Source organism: Phyllostomus hastatus, unplaced genomic scaffold, assembly GCF_019186645.2.
Source record: "Phyllostomus hastatus isolate PE091 unplaced genomic scaffold, TTU_PhHast_1.1 phas_contig_86, whole genome shotgun sequence".
Classification (NCBI taxonomy): Eukaryota; Metazoa; Chordata; class Mammalia; order Chiroptera; family Phyllostomidae; genus Phyllostomus; species Phyllostomus hastatus.
Window position 1 is genome coordinate 79,710,271 of NW_025333977.1, and position 19,773 is coordinate 79,730,043.

At 40.0% G+C, this 19,773-nt stretch overlaps 2 protein-coding genes and 1 long non-coding RNA gene across 6 annotated transcripts in view; 1 reads left to right on the forward strand and 2 right to left on the reverse strand.

Moving 5' to 3' along the window:
* The window catches only part of LOC123827084, a 97,462-nt gene extending 78,638 nt beyond the window's left edge, over positions 1–18,824 (reverse strand). Inside the window, exon 1 of the long non-coding RNA XR_006787171.1 lies at positions 18,790–18,824. This is a non-coding gene — a long non-coding RNA (uncharacterized LOC123827084). The remainder of the gene's footprint in view (positions 1–18,789) is intronic.
* The window catches only part of CD96 (CD96 molecule), an 85,814-nt gene that overhangs the window by 17,174 nt on the left and 48,867 nt on the right, over positions 1–19,773 (forward strand). For all 4 annotated transcript variants that reach the window (XM_045851384.1, XM_045851385.1, XM_045851387.1 and 1 more), the window contains 2 exons: positions 8,323–8,530; positions 11,731–11,777. In XM_045851384.1, coding sequence (XP_045707340.1) covers positions 8,323–8,530; positions 11,731–11,777 — 255 coding nt within the window. The remainder of the gene's footprint in view (positions 1–8,322; positions 8,531–11,730; positions 11,778–19,773) is intronic.
* Positions 17,085–17,738, reverse strand: ZBED2 (zinc finger BED-type containing 2). The gene is given in 1 exon segment (XM_045851389.1): positions 17,085–17,738. A coding segment is annotated over 1 exon segment (654 nt).

Sequence of the window (19,773 nt, forward strand, 5' to 3'; positions counted from 1 at the left end):
CAAGCCAATCAAATGGCAGCCAGCTATTAGCTAATATACACATTAGACCTCTACTACTGTTATATCAGATGATAATGTTACTGGACTAAAGGGGTCCCTTTGCCTGTGCAAGTCAAAGCCCAATAACACATGAACAGGAGTTTGCAGCCAAGAAAATAAGGATTTGTTAAGATGGAGCATGCCTGGAGTCACAGGTAGCTCATGCTCAAAGACCAGGCTCCCCGATGGCTTCCAGGGGATGGATTGTAGAGGGAAAATGTCATTAATCACTGTGACTAAAGCAGTTAGGGCTGTGGTCTGTCTGCTAGGTTGGTGCTAGGGTAGAAGGTAGCTGATTGTTGCATCTGGTCCTGATGTCAGCCATGGAGTTGCTCTAACTTTGCAAGGACTTGTCCTTTGGGATCATTCTGCTTTCCTGGATCTGGAGCTAAAACACAACTGAGGCCAAGATATTATGTTTAGTTTGACTGAAAACTGTCTCTGTAGTCAATAGACTCAGGCCTTGTTCTTAGGACTACAGGATGCCGACCAGAACCACCTTGTCCTGAGGGCTTAATGCTTGAGCAAGGGAAAGGGAGGTGGGTGAGTCAGGACACTGGATGAGGCCAGTTTGAATCAATGGGAAAAAGTCAAAATAAAGGGCAGATTAAAGAAAATAAGATTTCTGCATGATTACGATAACACAAAGCTAAAATATGGTGAAGATACTTGTAAATAATTTTGAGAATCACGGGTGTTCATTTAGATATCCCAGATTATGACTATGTTTTTTTAGATTATCATCACAATAAAAACACAAAATTTAAAAATTCTTACAGAACTCACAGACTTTCATAAAAGTAGCAACTGATAACAGTTTGCAAAAGACTGTGTTTGTGGGGTTTTTCATTTGTATCACAAGTTACCTATATTTTATGTACTGTCTTGGAAACTAGATCCTTCATAGAAAAAGATTTCTGTGGTAATGTGGCAAATCCAATATAACCGACTTGCAAGTAGGCTTTAAAGTACAAACTGCAGATCATTTTTCACTCTCTAGGTATTTTTTGGATAGTCAGTAGGAGGAAAAGAAAACATATTCTAAAGTAGCTTTCTCAAACTGTTCCAAATTTTACAATGTCTCTTTGTCATCTGTCAGAAAACACTTTTCTTACATGGGGTTTGGTTTCTGATATATTAGACTTCCTGGGCATTATGCCTGTGATTAGTACAAGTCTGTTGTTCTTGACAAATGGATACAATGTGGTTCTTAGGAAAAGACTGTGAAGTGGAGAGGACCTCGGAAGGGCAGAAACCACACCAAACATGACAGTAATGGAAATGCACTTTCTATACCTTGCTTACATTTTTAATATTTTCCACCAACAGGCAAAGAATTTCCACCCTAATTATCATAAATTCAACTATCAATAAGAATAATAAAGTTTAATAATAATGAAGCTTAATAAACCTTTGCTGTAGAGATTTTTTGCTGGCTAGTGGGTTGATCTGTAGTGCCTTACCTTAGCTTTAGGGTATATAATCTGTCTTTCCAAGTAAATGTAAAGCTATCAGTTATGTGCCTCTGAGCAATTCCAGAACAAAAAACTGCATCATTCACTTCAAAAATTCCTAGCAGTTGGTATAGGGCTAGAACCCAGACACTCAATGCATAATTGAATGGATCTCTTTCTCTTTGTCTTCCTCCCCCGTGGCTCTATTCTTGTCCTCATGTTAAATTGATGGTCACTAAATTGATGTTGGGCATTTGATCAGTTAATGATTAACAGCTCATTAAGTATCAGCGACTAGATAACTGAAAAGACATCCTTATCTGGTACTTTTCTTTAAAGAAACTAAGAAGTCTAAATAGACATCATCTTTAGATCCTGTGAGGACAGTTAAGATTAATGAGGGGCAGAGAGGGTGCCCTAAGGTCACACACTGAGAGGATGAATTCTAAACTTCTGCTGCATCCTCAAGCCATGCTGTCACTTTAACTAATGCATCTTGATACAGACCAGTTGAGGTATCTTTTTGAAAGAAACCTCTCCTCAAAGGGAATATTATATTGGCAAATGTGCTGATTAAATTCCTACTGTGCATTCCATTTTTAAATGCCAAAACCTCTTTGCTCCTCTGATTTACATCCGTACTCCTCGCTGTTGACAGCTGCGGGATTCAGCAAGTCTGATATGAAATTATCTAATTTCCTCATATTAAGAAATAAACTGCAGCTTTTTTATGTCATGACTTACACATCTTCAGAGGACATAAATATCCTCTCCAACTATATTTTAGTTATTTAATCTCATGTTAAACTAGCTATAGCAATCATAATGATAAGCCAGTTGGTCTCACAAACATCATATAATGAGGCTTTTAGAGAAAGATTAACATGTAGAGACGGGAAGATGAGCTCATGAGGGCAGAAACCTGCGATTCTGAACTCAGTAACTCCAGGAAGCTGCACACACTCCCACCTCAAGTCTGCATTAAATCCTGGAAACTATCTTATAAACTAAAATTATGTAAATCTAGGTCACTGGAAAATAAAAGTCATGTCTTCCTAGATGTGGAATTTTATGGAATCTAATCAAATCAGTTATGACCCTCATGGAGAAAGTTAGTATTGGGATTCTCAATTATCATCTGATCCCATACTAAGGCTGGATTAAATGACTCCATGGAGTGGATCTTTGGCATTTCAGGAAGTTGGGCTACAACTGTGACTACACTGAAGTAGACAAGTATCAGGCACAAGTAGACAAGGTATCCAACACTGATCTAGAATGAGAGGGAATTAAGTGGAAACAAAGACTTAACTTTTCACTGGACACTGAGGGTCTATGTGAATGGTGGGGTAATGGGTAAGAAATCACAGGATACATGTATGCTTAGATGGGATGCAGATGGTAGATAAAGGACAAGTGAAATGTTTCCCATTTTATGTTGGGGACCACAAACATACAGTCATCAGGGAAATTTGCAGAGTTCTGAGAGCTTCTACGTGCACCCTAGTATTCTGTTTTTATTCCAAATTATCATCCTGATTGCCCACAGTATACATTTCAATTCAATATAATAAACATGTGAGTCTGTTTGACTGCTAGGTCCTGCAGGGATACAAACTATAATAGATGTTTCCTATCATGAAATACTATTTTGATTAAAATTTATTGAAAAAACAACCCTGGCTGGCGTAGCTCAGTGGATTGAGTGTGGGCTGTGAACCAAAGCATTGCAGGTTCGATTCCCAGTCAGGGCACATGCCTGGGTTGCAGGCCACAGCCCCTAGCAACCACACATTGATGTTTCTCTCTCTCTCTTTCTCCCTCCCTTCTCTCTCTAAAAGTAAATAAATAAAATCTTTTTAAAAAATTATTGAAAAAACAGAGAAAATAGTTTGATTCTTACTAGAGACCTGAGATAACTTCTCCCAAAAATTATGTTTAAACTGAGTAATTAAAAATCAGTTGGCCAGTAAATGATAGACATGAACTAAGATCCTAGGACCAGTGAGTACAAGTTGGTAGTTGGTGGTGGGGTGGGGTGTTGAGGAAATGTTTGTTCCCAAAGTTGGCATTTAAAGAGAAACCCATGATTTTTCTTTGTAAAATCATGACAAGAAAGAGAGGAATATTTCAGAAAGCAGTTGAATATTAGTGATAAAGGAATATAACTAAAACCTAGATGCTCATACTTTTTAAAAATTTTTACTTCTAAATGTATGTTTTCAATATACTGTTTTAAAATATTTTTTATGTTTTATATTTAAGCAAAGAGACACATGATGCTAATAAACAATGCTGGTTTCCCATGCCTATGAGAAGCCTCACTATTTGGAAAACAAACTGTGGCCTTCCCCCTGATGACAACTGACTCTAATTGCCATTACCATACTTCAAATTAAAGTGCTAGCCAACCTACGAAGTGTTGACAACCAATTGTGATGATTAGAAAAATATTGTTCTGGTGCTCTACAAAGTAGACATGGGGAGCTTTGCAAGAAGCTGCTTTGATAGCACGGACTGGATGGAGAATAAGTGGAAGGAGTGTGAAGATAGGAAGCAATTTGGAGATAAAGATGCAGCAATCAATACTGTTAACAGAGTTTATTGATGAGCTCTATACACTCAACACCCACCGTGTGCTGTGGGCCACACCATCAGCTCTGACACAAACAAAGCTTGTGCCATCCCAGAGACCAAATAATATCACTAGAGCAAATAGTACCCAGGTCCCTCTTCCACATTGAAAATTCTGATTCTAGTACAAAAATAGGAAAGTCTCCACAAACCATTTTTAGGTTTGTCGGGTCTTTAAGGAACATAGGGAAGCAGTGTCTCATGGTTCAAAATGACTCAGCCAGCCCTCCTCATGCAAATCATCTTATCCAACTCCTGTATGTAACTTAATTACATGTTTATTTCTCTTCTGTGAGCATGATTTTGTATTTGCTTTTCCTGTGAGTGAGTTCCTCTCAAATAGACCCTAAGCAGAAAAGGCAAGGACTGTTTATCCTACTATGTTTATGAGGCTGTGTATAGCAAAGTTATAAACAACATGACTTTTGGATGGAAATTGTTGTTTTCAAGCCTTTGCTCTACCATTTACTAGCGGTGTGGCCCAAAAGCTAGGATTAGGGTACATAGGGCCCTCACCTTGGGTGTAAAACATCAGTACTCACAATATAATTATTAATGAAATATTTTTTAAATCAAAATTTCAGGAAAATTCATGATGAACAAAATATCAACATTTTAAATAAAGGCAGGCTATTCTTTGTTTGTTTTGAGACCCAGCTAAGTTGTTCAAGGAATGGTGTTTTCCAGCCAGTCTGTGCTTCCTGAGCCTTCAGGGCATCATGTCCCCAACAGGTGCATGTGTAAAAGTTGACAGAGGAGAAGAAATTGAGCAATGCATAGCTTTATGTTGCAATTTGAAAAAAAAATTTAATTGTAGAATTTTTATCAACTTTTTCCACTTATTCAAAATATGAGAGGATAGTTTGATAAGTGCATATAGGGGCACATGTTTTTCCTTTTGTCTCAGAATTCATATCTTAGATATGTTGCTTAACATGAGATTCCATTACCTCGTCTAGAAAAGGGGCTCATTGTAGTGCTGACCTCACAGTATTGTGGTGAGCTGTAAATAGGCTAACATAACTGACTAACTTTGCATGTTCCCATACTGAATAGGTATTAGAAACTAATCTCTAAATTCAAAGAGTTAGTTTTATGACTCTCCATAACTCCTTAATTTAGTCAGGCAGATAAGGAATAGTCATGAGGAAGCTGACCATCAGCTGACCATCACTGACCATCGGTGAGGCTGGAGGGCAGTCAGTTTGTATTACATAATTGGTGTATTGAGTGTCAGGACTAGTAGAGGTTAGCTAGTTAAATCTACATTTCCCACTAAATCATAAGGGTCCATCAAATTGAGAGTCCCATGACGTTTTAGATATATTTATTCATACTTTTAAAAGTTGCCAAAACTGTTTCTTTAAAGAACAAGAAGAGAAAAACAGGCAAGAATAAAGACTACAAAATAAGATTCCCTTACCAATCTGTTCCCTGTGAACCCTAAGGCTGTCATTATCAGGTAGCAGTTGAAGTATATTCTATGACCGCTAGAGTCATAGGGTATATGACTGCCGAGAGCTCTTTCAATCAGCAAATTGCCCACACCTCTGGAGTCTGTAACTTACATAAAGGCCTCTGGCCCCCTGGAATTTCTTTTAATTTTTTTCATTTCTGATATTCCCTAAAGGTTTTTATTGTGTGTATGTGTGATGGTTTGGTTTTCATTAATTAGCATGTGTTGTGTCTGAGGCTTATTTGCCCCTGGTCCTGGGCATCCCTGCTTTTCGGTGCTGTGAGTCAAGTACCTGCTTACTTTGTTCTTACTTTGTTCCTACTTTGTGTGACCTTTGAGTAAGTTACTTAACCTCAGCTTACTCCAGATTGCTGTAAAGAGTCAATAAGAACTGGTAGGCACAAAACAGATAATGGGTGGGTAAGAATAGTATAGGAAATGGAGAAACCAAAGAACTTATATGCACGACCCATGGACATGAACTAAGTGGGGGAGGAATGCTGGAGGGAGGACAGGTGCAGGGTGGAGAGGGATAAAGAGGAGAAAAAAATGGGACAACTGTAATAGCATAATCAATAAAATATACTTTAACAAAGAGAGAGATCTCCCAGGCAGGAAAAAAAAAAAAAGATTAAGACTTTAAGAACCTTGCCCAGTGCCTTAAACAGTAGGTGCTAAATAAATTTAAGCTATGACTAATAAGAATATAAAATTTTAGTAGTGGTGATAGCATGATATGGGTGTTGTTAATATTTCTCCCTCTCCCAGGTCCAGGCATTTAAATGTTCTCCTGCTTTAGTTTTTTCTACCTCTCCTCCCATTTGCTGTGTGAGGGGAGCCACTCACATGCAGTCTTGCCTTGACCCCTTTATAATTGAGATTTGAGATCCTCTCAGGATCTCTGGATGTTGTAGGTCACAAGGCAACTGAATTGCTTCTTTCCCAACAAAGAAAAAAACCCTTCCCTCTACAACAGTCAACTGCCCAGAAACACACACACACACACACACAATTTTAAACCCTTTGAATAAATTGGGTTTTTGTTTATTTTGTTTTTAGTGTATCTTTCCTCCACCAATTAAATCACCCTGGCTAGTTACACCCAGCTACACACTAAAGGAAAAGGCATTTTCCAGATCTGCAAATGCTGAGTAAAATGCCACCCAGTTACTTAAGGCTAATTTTGGAGCCCTTGTCTCCAGAAAAAAGAAGCTCTCTCCCTTTAATTTTCTGTACCATTCTCCATTAAGAAGGCAGCAGAATAGACTTGTAGGTCCTTCTTTATGTGTCTATAAAGGTGTGTAATTTGCTGTTTGTAAAGCTGATACCAATCTTAGCCATAGTCACTTAAAGCATTGTGTCTTACCTAAGATTTTCTAAGTATATTCTGGAAATATTTATATAAACTATTTAAGAAGTATGTGTTCATATTTCTACTGTTTCTGCTCCAAGTCCATACTTGAATTCTCTCCCCTGGCTTCCATTTCTTCTGCCTGACTTGGATTCAGGATAGAAGATTCCAAGTCAGATCTTTGTTCTCATTATTTCATGGCTTCTTCCCCATCAGATGCATTCCTGTTCACTCGTCTCCACTTCAGTTCCCTCCATTTCCCCCAAGCCCTGTGTGTGGGTTTCACCTGTTGTTTAGAGTTAGACTCGTGATTCTCAGGTCTGTTTCCTCTGAACACCTTCAAAAAACAAGGCCCCAGCCTAGGTCTCTCTCCAGAACAACTGAGTTCAAATCTCCAGAGGAGAAGCTTATGCATCTGAATGTTTTCAAAGCAACTCAACTGAGAATATTGAGTTATACTAAGTGGTATAAGGACATAACCCTTCCTCGACCCTTGTGCCCCTCAAGAGTTCTGTCCTCACTGGGCCCTTTGCACAATTACTGACACTGACCAACACTGTGACACCCCCAGGACCTCATCCGTGGAAATTCTGAGTAAGTCAAGAATAACAAGAGCTTTTCTTCACAGACCCAAGAAAGGATATGGAATAGAGAGTCCACATACTTCAAATGAACTTTGATCTCCAAAGTTGAGATTAATATTTACAGCCTATCTTCATGTGTCTTCTTTGAAGGTAGCTCCAACACAGAAATAAGAGCAGAAGGGGAAGGACCATGACTGAGGTAAGGAGGAAAGGAGATGCCTACAGTGCAAAATGTAAGGAGGCACTCACCCTCAGGTGCCTGGCCTGCATTTACAACACTGTGAGTGTTCCTTAAATTATGTGACTTAGGAGTCTCCTCACCTCATCCTAGTCTTGGTCCTAAAATGAGACCTTTTCTAAAGTAATGCTGGGAAGAGAAAGCAAAACTATAATCATCCAGTTCAGCTGAAAATTTTAAAAGCAAAGCTTATAAAGCCTTCTCAGCATATCTTAGCACTAAGATTTCTGAACCTAAAAGGAGAATGATGATCTGCCAGTAGCCCCAAGTCCTGTGCCCTTCAAATCTCACCCTAGACATGAAGCTTATACAGGGTTACAACGGGGAAGTTCTAATCAGAAGAGCAGCAAGTTTTTATTTACATTAGGAGAAGGTGACAGTAGTTTTTAACTGAAAGTCAAGTGTAATGATATTTTGTCTAGTAACATATTAAATAGCTCTTAATTTCAATTCTTTATTCATAGTCTCTATCTTTATAAGATATAAATGGATTAATACTGGTGGAATACCTAGCTTAGCACTAGCACAGTTGAGTGTCAATAACTGGTAACTGTTTTTCTCACCAGGAGGGTAATGGAATCCAGGAAACGCTCATCATCCAAGGTCAGCCCATCAGCAATTCTACATTATTTAAAGACAGAGTCAAGCTAGGGGCAGACTATGGGCTCTACCTTTCTCCAGTCCAAATCCATGATAATGACCGGAAGTTCTCTTGCCACGTTACACTCAGGTCTGGCAAAACCTTGAGGAGCTCTACCACGGTCAAGGTTTTTGGTAAGAGTTTTTGTATTCTGCACACCCTGCCATCCTCCTGTCAATATTGCCTGCCTACATTTTTCCCTAGAGAGGAAGCGACCTGTTTTACCTGGAGTAGCCATGTGAGGGTAGCTATTCCGAAGGTCTGTTTACCTTGATACTTGTACTTCATGTTGGGGGGTCAAGGATGAGAGTAAGAAGTAAAACAATGATGATTCAGTTTATAGACTGAAATCACACAGAAAGTTGGTCAGTTTCCTGGAGACTACTCCCTTATTTATAATTTTAATGTTTCCCAATAATACTGGAAATCTCTTTAACTATAACTGCCAAAGTGTAATTGCTTAATTGTCTAAGTATCTGAGTTGCTTGCCAGAGCAAGACAGAATAAGGCCAGTGTAAAGAAAGGAAGATGATAAACACAGCGCTGGAGAAGCTCTGCAGGCACACCCCCACTGTCGTGCTGAGGCGGACTGTCCCGCTCCTCCAGCAAAGGAGCCTGCAGGGTCCAGATTTGGGGGGAAATGTGAAAATTCTATTTTGCTCAGTGATGCAAAGAAAATTAGTCAACAGAATCCTCTAGCATTCAACATTTTTTAATCTCTATGACTAAGAACTGTGTTTTTTAAAACAGCATTTTTAAATTAAGGTAAAGAGAAAAGTAGTATCTGGATGAGCAATTAATTGTTTTTGAAAGTGCTATAAACAAAAAGAAATTAACTTTACAAAACGTAAGCCATGAATGGCAGAACAAGTAAAAAAATCTTTGTTTTTACTGTTTACTTAGAATCTTATTGCATTATTATTAGAGGTCACACAATTCTGTTTTGAAGGAAATGCCAGCCCTGTAGCTCATAAAAATGGAGTAGCTACAGCAAAAATTAATACAACGTGAAGCCTCTGACATAGATTTTTCTACATTTCTCTCTCTGGCTCTCACGCTCTTCTTCCTGCCCTCCCCCCTTCCTTCCCTCCATCTCCAACTCTCTCCATGGATGGGCTGGGAAATAATCCCTCACCTCTAATGGTAAGATTTCTTAGGAGCCTAAACAATGTCCTATGAAAAAGAAGAGACTGTTCATCTCATTTATCAATTATTACCCTTAGCTCTCTCACCAAGGCGTGACTGTGTTAGCACAAACATGAAACTGGCTCATCTGGTCGGACTATTGGCAAATCAATGAAGGCAGCTATCTGGGATGTGCAAAGAAATATCAGTTCTAAGTAAGGCAAACCATATTCCATTTGACTTCCAAGGGTTTTTGCACCACAATTTGATCCAATTGCCTTGTCAACAGTTAAATTGTGTCAGTATTTCTTGGTCTCGAATGCTTTTGACTTGAATGCTTTTTACATATAACTCATCAATCCACCTATCTATTCATCTATCTTAACATTGCTGTTTCTTCTTTGAACTCCTTTCAGTAGATGCTTAAAAATATGAGACTCTGTCTGCTTGTTGATTGAATTAGAATTTCCCTGCTTCCTGGGCTTTCTCTTTTAGCAAATGGGATGGCTAGGTTTTGTCAGGTTAGTCTCATCTAGTCTTGAACCTACTGGATGTCACCCAAATGTCTATTATAGTGGCCTGGGCACAGAAATACAGTACATGTCTTATTCAGAACACACTGTGCATCCCTTGGTGATCCCTCAAGTAGAATGAGCCAAGAATGAGAATATGAAAACCTTAAATACCCAGGTATACCACAGACCCATTCTCCATGTCCTAGATCCAGCTTATTTCCTCTTCCTGAACAATGCCTTTACTCTCCAATAGACTAGGGATCAGAAGCTTGCCCAGCTCCCCTGTTGCTTCCTGCATCTCCCTTATTATTCTCCCTTAACTCTTCTTTTCTTAGTGGGAAGTCACCTGCCATCACAAATTTGCTCTTCCCCAATCCTTGGCTCTGCACCTGATTGTCCTAAACCTCAGAAAGAATCTCTATCACCCCTACAACTTAGTAATTTTTCTTCCTTTCACATCCTTCATTTTACTGGTATTTGTTGTTAATGGGAGGTCAGAAATATCCCTCCTCTCATTGGTGTTCTAGGATTTTATCTTGATTTTGGTTCTCCTGGAAGAAAACAGTGAGGCAAGGATTTGAGTTGAATTTATTCATTTGAGAAGTAATCCTAAGAAACATCAGAAGAGGAAGGAAAGGACCATCAGAAGGGAAGATAATAGAATAGACGTGATCAAGCTATGGGCTTAGAGCTCAGTCCCTGGGTAACTCTGGGAGAACATGCACCAGAGTTATCCCAAAGGAAGACCAGGAAGCTGAGGCATTAGCTCCAACTCCCCATCTTTTATTGCTGTAAACTCTGGGACTTCTAGTTTGCCCTATTTGTGGACTCAGTGTTCTCTCCTAATCCCAGCAAATCCTTAGGGGAGAATCACAGGTGTGCCCAGTGAGAGGCCTCAGCAAGTAGAGGCAAATGACAAGTGGATTTACAGGCAGTACCAGCACCTGTGTCAGAGTCTTACTATTTCCTCCACTGGTCCACAGATGGCTTTGTCTGCTGCACTCCAGAACTTAAAACTGTTTAAGTTCAACATGAGGTACTCATTGTCTACTTTGTACTGGGCTTTGTTAAGTGCTTGAGAGAAAGAGATGAATAAAACAGCCTGGTTTTGAGGCACCTACAATGTAGCCAGACGACAAAATCACTGAAGGAGTCCCTGATATTTTCTAGTGCCAAACAACTAAAGCATCAAGTGTTTTTCTGTCCCTTTCAAAGGCCTATAAATTACATTGCCTTTTAGGCGTTTGAACGTGTAGACTACTCCTTTCTACTCTCTCCCCACCACCTGCCCCTCCCCTCCTCCACTTTCCCCATTTCACCTGACTCACAGATAATCATCATTCAACTATCAGATTTTTCATCTTTCAAAGGCTTCCTCTTATTCCCCAAGGATGGGTTAGCAGCTTCTCTTAAAAGCTTTTTTTCAAATCCTACATGTCTTCAATTATGGTACTTATCTCAGTGTGTTCTAATTTCTAGTTTATCTGTCTGTATTTTTCATGAGAATATAAATTTCTTAGAGACAGTGAAGATGATTTGCCCACCTTTGTTTCCTAGGAATCTAACACAATGTGTGTTTAACATCTGACGAACGATGAATCTTGCACACATGTGCACATGTGCACATATGCACACACACGTGGCCAGGTAACATGGAGTTCCGTGTCACTAACTGTGTTTTCTTTGCCTTTAAGCTAAGCCAAAGATCTCCATGATTATGGAAAATAACTCCATGGGACAGGTGAGTCACATTAAAGCCTTTGAAAATCTGCAGTATAACATGCCAAGGTGTATCAGGTCACATCGTTGCTCGGAATGTTTTTCCAAAAGATCTTACTCCTTGGCCCTCAGCCAATTAATTCCTGGTGAGGAAGAAAGGAAGCTGAATTGCTTCTAGAAACCTAAGGGGAATTCTTACTGTCTGACTTTGGACTCTCAGAGCATGTGATCTGTGATCCCAAGTCCTTAATATTTCTGAAAAAAATAGTCTCAATAACTTAAATTTCTATTTTTGATAAAGATTGAAGCAGATAGTGAAGGAAAAGTAGGGCAGAGAGCAGTGTGAATCCTGGTGAAAGAATGAGTTTTATTCTCAGCAGACATTTAATTTGTTCAAAGCCTTTTCCTGTACCAGATTTCCCATTGTTTTTCCCATTGTTTTTATTTTGAAGTTAACAAGGAGCAACCTGTCCTTATATACCCTTCAGAACCTGGGCTATTTCTTAGGCAGTAGGAGACCAGGCAAGAGAAAAGGGGAAGTAAAGTAGGCCCTCTGACTTCAATTTCTAGTAGGTAGTTTCCAGCCTCTAATCACTGGAACCTGGGCTCTCTTGCCAGCTCTTCCTCTTGCTGGCTGTGACCATGGGCAAATTATTTCATATCTTTGTAGTCAGCTTTCCCACTTATATGAAGGGGATAAGACAAGCATCTGCTCAAATATTGTTGTGGTTTTTAAAACAATGTGTGAAAAGTTCTTAGGATACAGTGTGGTATACATTAATTGCTCAATAAACATTATTTTGTTGTTTTGTTTTTATCACTACTGTGTGTGTTAATCATCTGTCTTGTGGCATTATGATTTCATTCTAGCTTTTCAAAACTTCAAGTAGAAGAAATATCCACATTAACTCTCAAACATTTTCTATTACATGGGATAAGAGAAAATTATACTCATATTCTGTTTCATTTCTAGTCCCAAGAATGTTAAATAACTTATGATTTCTAGTCCTGCTGAACATCATTAATTTAATTTGACAGTGGAATACAAATCCCCATTGTATTTTTAATAACTTATGAACTCTTTAAATAGCTCAGACTCTGTGGAATGGTGTCAGATGAGTATATCTGTGCATTATGCAAGTATTTGTGTCTTTTGTTGATTTTGTGTATCAATCTTTTAGATAATTGCCATTACAGTTCTAAGCATATAGAAAAAGATTTTAAATTGTTCTGCCACAAATAATTCCCAATTTTAACAGTGGGCTTTATTTCAATAATTTAAATAAAACAACAAAAAAATCTAACGGTACAATATTTAGTAGGTGTTTTTGTTATAAGGATTTCTTGTAGGTTCTTGGTGTCAATGTTTATAGGTAATATGTACTTAATCAGATATGTAACCATAAAATTCAACCCAAGAATTCCAGTTTTAAAAGTAAGGACTTTGTCTTCCATGTTATCAAATTTCCTCTTCTGCACCGTGTTTGCCTCGGGGGGCTGAGAGGGAAAACCAGAGGCCATTCCTTCCTGGGGAATTAGTGAACACCCTCTCACTAAATCCACATAACCAGCTACAGGACACAACTTGTCTTTGGATCTTTTAACATCCTGCCAAACATTATAGATTCCTCATGCTAATATTCTTATAATCCCCATTGTATTTTTAATAACTTACAAACTCTTTAAATTCTTTTTACATGCTTTCATCCTGTGATGCTCCCAATGAGCCTCCAAAATAGGTAGGGTATCTGGCATTTTATACATGAGAAGTTGAGACTTGGAGAGTCTGAACAACTGGCTGAGTCACTAATAAAGGGCCCAGCTGGGATGAGACTGTAGTGTGTATATCCAGGCTGGGGGGCGTAATGAAAGGAGTCAGCTTCAGGGGCAGGTAGAGCTAATATCAAACACTAATTTGACCATTTAAAAGCCACATATCCTCACTGAATAGTTAACCTCCATGAGTCTCAGCTAACTCATCTCTAAAATTGGGGTCATAATAAATATTTCACAGAGTTCTTAGGTGAATTAAATTTATGCACAGTAATGAAGTACATGATGACACAGAATAAATGTCTCAGCAATATTTCTTTCCTCCCCACTATTTATCATCCACTCACTCTCTTTCACTCATTCCTTCCTCTGTATTTATATTCATAAATCTACTATGTGATTGATTCTAGGAGACAGTATAGGATAATGAAAAAACAGACATAGATGTTAGAATCTGATATACCTGGGTTGAATTCTCATCTATTGCTTACTAACTCTGGCCCCTGGAATCCCAGTTCCCTAGCTTTCTTGTCAGTGAGCAGGGGCAGCGATCCCAGCATCACAAGGGTAATGTAAGGATCCAATGAGAGAACATATGCAAAGAAGCTACCACCTGGCTACCATATGTGTTGGGCAGTGGGAATTTTCTACCTCCTCCCTTCATTCTCTAGAAATTACTAAGTCAACGTGTAGGTGTTAAATGCCTACTATGTGCTACATATTCACTAACTCAGCAGTGCTCATCATCGTTAGAACAACAGGGATTTGTTCAGTCATGAGTAGTGTTTTCCTGCATTACTAGTTAAAGTTTTAAAGGTTATGGTTAACTTAGTTATCCTGCAAAACGGAAAAGTCCCCAAATTATTCTAACAATGATGTCCTTCAGGCTTGGACAGGCCTAGAATGTCCAAGTGTCACACCTGCGGATGTTATGTTCTTGTGCGTTTCTGAGAGTGAAGCTTCACCAGGGTTCCAATGTGGCATGTAGCCTGCCTTCATAGCTGAAATGGCAAAGGGACCTTCAACTTAAACCTTGAGGGCCTACCACAGAGTGGATTTTTACATTAAAGCAAAAGGTGCTGAGAAAGAACCCCCTCAGCCCAGAGCCACTGGCCCTCTCCACCCAGCTCTGATGATGCAGCAAAAGAAGGCACAGAGAGATGCATGCAAATTCCAGAACTGACTCAACAGTTCAGTCTCTGCACAAGGCACAAGTGTCTCTTTTATACCTGTGCTTTATTCTTTAACTCCATCATTTCCATAGGTCCTGTCCTTGTCACTTCTAATCTTTATTATGTTTGACAAAATTTAGGGGAAAATATAAGGAAAATTACCTAACATGAAACATAGGGAACAGAAGCAGTTAGTGTTTAATGCCTAAGAAAGAAGGGAATAATAAGAACCATATAAGATAGACACCATAAGCTAAAAAACATATATCAAAGTTAGCAGGATAGCTCTAGTGGCTATTCACAGTATTTGGTGTTTTGTTTATTTAATTTTATTTTTGTAAAAAGCCTGAATCTTTATCGATTCCTTGACCTTCTTAAACAACATTCTGTGTGTGTGTGTAAGATTAGGTATACGTATTGTGGCCTCTTTTCTCTTTCTCTAGCATACTGTGGCACAATAAGACTCGAATCCAAGTGCCTGGCTGCCAGCCGCCATCGCCATTGCAGTGGTGTGGGCCTGAGCTTTCTCCATAGCTGCAGAAGGCCCTGGGAGGGGAACCACTATCCCAGTGGGGAAACCACATTTCCTACCACGTGGGAAGTGAAATTTTTAATACCAGTCACATTTCTAGGGAAAAAGGGGATTACAGGACTACAGCACAGCCTGGGTTTTTCACAAGCCTGGTGTTTGAACTTTTGTCTGTTCCACAGACAGCTCACAGGGAAGACAGATCTGTTTGTCAGAGCTGCCGACAGACTCTAAGAACAAGCAGTCAGAGGGAGCCACTTCGTTGAGGACTGAAAGAGGGAAGACACCATTAGTGCACCAGGATCTTGTCTGCTTTCAGGGATGACAGTGCTCGTAAAGTACTTAGGCTTCTACAAGATAATGGGATAACACTGACTTTATCTCTTCTTGTCTTTCCCAGCTTTTTTCATTCCCTTTTCCTTATTCCCAACTCAGGTGTTTTTAAAAATAGATTCTAGAGGAATCATCCAAAACAAAAGTCAGCTCTAGCACAAAGGCCCGAGTAGTTTCCACTTTAGTTTTATTCCATTCTTGAGTTAACATTTTAGGTGTTTCTTCAGCAGCCCAGAGAAATTTTCTCTTTCTATGCACTGTTAGTCTCCCTTTTTAAAAAACATCTCTGAAAATTTAATGAGGAATTGTTTTTTTAAAAATCTGAGAACAATGGATGGACATGCAGTTAGCCTTTCAGAAGCAGAAAATATAATCCACAAACTACTGCTCCAATGGACAAGTGGTCTGTGTGTTCTCTGGAAACAAAACAAAATAACCTAACTCACTAAAATTTACTTCAGAATCTGAGAAAATGCTCTACTGTCCTCCTCTTTCCCAGACAGCCATGGCTTCTTTTAACATTTGGTGGTGAATTTTTCCATGAGTGCTGTCTCTCTTCTTCTATGTTCACATTCTTCTCTATCCCTTTTCCTTTCTCTTTTAACTTTTGTGCCTCTGGTCTGTATTTCTCCTACTTACCCCATCTCTCCATCTTTTTATGTTTTTTTTTGAGATTCTCTCATGTCTTCTTCACTAACCCCTTCTCCTTTAACAGACCTTAATATGAGACTATATTATATTTCAACGATTTATAAATAAAAATTTATATCCTATATCCTTAATGTTTAACTCAAAGGAATTGTAAAGTATTTAATTCTCTCTTTGCTGATTATGCATTATTATTTAGGTATTACATTGTTGAAAAGACTTGCAAGATTCAGACAGGTAATAGTGAGGAAACAGCTTTAATAAAAGCAGATGAGACAGCACTACACCAATGGAAGAAAGGTACACATTAGAAAGGTCTGGAGATTTCAGGACCAAGCTTCTTTGTCCTTCCACTGCTGGATTCCACAGGACAAGCTTTGTATCCAGTTCTCAAATCACCACCATATGCATACAAACACCTTCCTGGTCCCAGGAAGCCTGAGCTCTGCTCATTGGTGGAGGTTGCTTAGAGGATGGTGGTCATGCAGGTGCAGTCCAGCTACCCAACTGGCTTCAACTATCAAAACCGTCAGCTTTACCAAAACCAACTGCGAGGCATAACTCCCACTCTTTTCACTCAACAACGGTGGCTGGCTGGTACATTCTGCCACAAACAAGTCACAGACCCATGGTAGCAAAACAACATCTATAGTTAGTTAGTATATTTTAAAGTTTTTAATTAGTACAGCACTAGGAACCCTGTAGATAGGCATTGGTTATTCAGACCTGCTGAGATTAACCCATAGTACGCACTCCTTCTCTTAAAAACAAAATCCCACTGAATTGCTTTGCTATATCTTTAAGCTGGAACTAAAATGGCTTTTTGCTATGAGTCTAAAGTCAGTGTTCTAGAATAGATCTCCCCAAGCCGTACTTAAACAAAGTGGAAGGGGCGAGCTGCAGCAGGCTGGTCTCTGTCCCCCTGGCAGGCCTCGCTCTCAGCCCTCACCTTCCATTTCATCTCCAGAGTGTCCCTTTCCACCTCCTCCACAGCTCACTCTCTCCTTTCCACGGCCTGCTCCTGCCACTCCACTGCCCTCTCCCTCCTAAGAAGGTCCTTTTCTCTTTGACTGGCCCACAAAGTCAGAGTCCCCACCTGCTCTAGGAGCCTGGCCCAGTCGCCCTCAATGCCCATGGGGAGCTGGGGCCCTTGAGCCATTGGGTCCTGGCGCTGCCCTGCCTGACCATGGTCACTCTTCTCCAGTTCCTCTCTGTGCATGCTCTTCAGATGCTTCCACAGGGCGGTGGTGCCCACATTCACCCCGGGGCCATGGCTCACCTGCCTTCCACACAGACGGCAAGTGGTGTATTGGTTAGGGTGGTGCCCAGCACGAGCAGGCGCCAGGTGGAAATACTCCCATGCCTCAGAAAACCGGGTCCCCTTGTTGTGGGGCACCGGGGTGGACATGGCACTCACAAAGGGGCCAGCCAATTCTCCCATCTCGTGAATCTCCTCCTCCTCCTTTACCTGTAAGTTCCCTTTTGCATTTGCCCTGGTTCTCTCCTCTTCCTCCTCTTCCCGCCTCATACTGTCTCCTCTTCTACAGCTTTCCATGAGCTAAAAGTCTTAGTTGAACCACAACTATGGCTAACTGTGTATTTGGAAAGGAACTGTGTGATTCACAACAATGGTCAAAGAAAGGCTGGCCACCCTGGGGTGGTGTGATGTTTTCTCCTTTCTGCTTCGCTGGAGAGTCAGGGTGAGTCAGAGGCAAGCAAAATGGTCTCCAGTGCTCTCCTGCACATTCCCCATGTGTCCCGGTTATGTACCAATCCCTCCTTGGCTGGGCCAGAAAGTCAAAACAAATTAGTGCAATAATTACAGAGCTCTTCAGTGAACTCAGTGTTCTATGTACATCAAACACCACTGTGGTGTCTTTGAATGTTGAAAATTTTAGGTTTTCTCCAGCCTGCTTCCACCGTGTCTGTGCTTCTGGATACCTGTGAAATGTGTTTGGAGGCAGGAGGAGCAGCCTCAGGGTTCAGGCTATTTGGGATGCCCAGGGCTGGAGCTTCGCCAGGTCTCTCTCAGTGTAGGTAGCAGCAAGCACAGGCTCATGTGAGAGAGACTCGTGCTTCCTCAGAACTGTTGCAACAAGCAGTCAGAGACTGAAAAGTCTGCCAGGGTCCAGGTAGTAAAGTTCCTAACGTGAGGTCAGTGTATCCCTAGAGAAGTCCTCTGGGGCTGGAATTCTAAGAAATCCAAACAGCAGGGTGAGCTGTTTTCAGTGGGAGGAGCTGGCATGCACGGAGGAGAAACAGGTGGACATATCTCCACAGGCTCAGTTTCACCCGATGGTCCTGGCAAGAAGCTCAGCACACTCCGCCTTCCCTTGCACCATTATCTGCAAAGCCAATAGCTGATAAGACCTTCTTGACAGCAGCCTACTCCAAGTGTTTGGCCTATTTACCCCTTTTTAAGAATTTTTTTAAAATAGAATGTTATATTACATTTTAAAAGCAGCCTGACCACTGACTCCTTACTTGGATTGTTTTTTAAGTGAATTAGAGCCTCATTCATTAAGATTTGCAACTCCAAACAATTGAAAAACACCTGCCAGCCACTAGTGGGTACTTACAGTCAAGGGAGGCTCTGGTTCTGTCTCTGATGGCTCCAGTGCAGAGTGAGTGCTCCGTGCACCGTGAATAACTGTTAGCTGGCTCCTGCCCCAGGAGGAGGGTACCTTCAGTTCCTGTCCCCTCCTACTTTCAGAAGAGCCTTGTTTCCAAGTGGATGTGTCCCTGCCTGTGGGTTTTTCTGCATTGCAGACACAAGTGCAAACTTTTTCTCTGCCCCCTCCAGCACTAAAAGGATGTTCCTGGCAAATGCCATGTAGCAAAACAGCAAATCCAGCACCTACACATTTCAGTTTTGTTTCCAGATGACTAGATTATCTGGCTTTCAAGCAAGTGAGATTTAAGAGGAAAATGGTGAATATGGGCAGGGAAACCACATACCTCAAGGGCATCTGTGGTTTCAAGTATTTTGTCCAATTGTCGGACCAAGAGCCTCAATTTGGTTTAGAAACTACAGGTGTTGTAAACACAGTAAGTAAAAAGCCAAAGAATTTGGAGGAAAGGGAAGATTAAGTTTAAAAAATAAAAACAAATTCAAAGAAGCATGGCAAATTGAGAAACAGATTTGGAGTTGCTTTTTATTATATTATGTAAATAGACTTGGAAAAGCTGAAATCCTTTTGGCTTGTACTTTGAGTTGGAGTAAAATAAAGAGATAATCACAACTTAAGCAAGAAGATGTATATCCATACATATTATAAATAAATGAATATATATATTATGTTAATTGAAGAAGAAAAACCTGCCAAGAGGAGATGGAAACATTTTAAAGAAAATGTACTTTGAAGAAAAAAAGTTGCATTGTAGGAGAAAAGATAGAAAAGGCAAAGTAAAAAACTTGTGGAGACAAAGAAAAATTTCAAATGAAAGAAAAGGGGTAGGGGAGGAGGAAAGACTGCAAATAGGAATGAGGAGTTAGTAAAGACATAGGGAAACTTTGTTTAAGATTTCTTTTTCTAAACTAAAAAGCTAAATGTTTTCAAAAT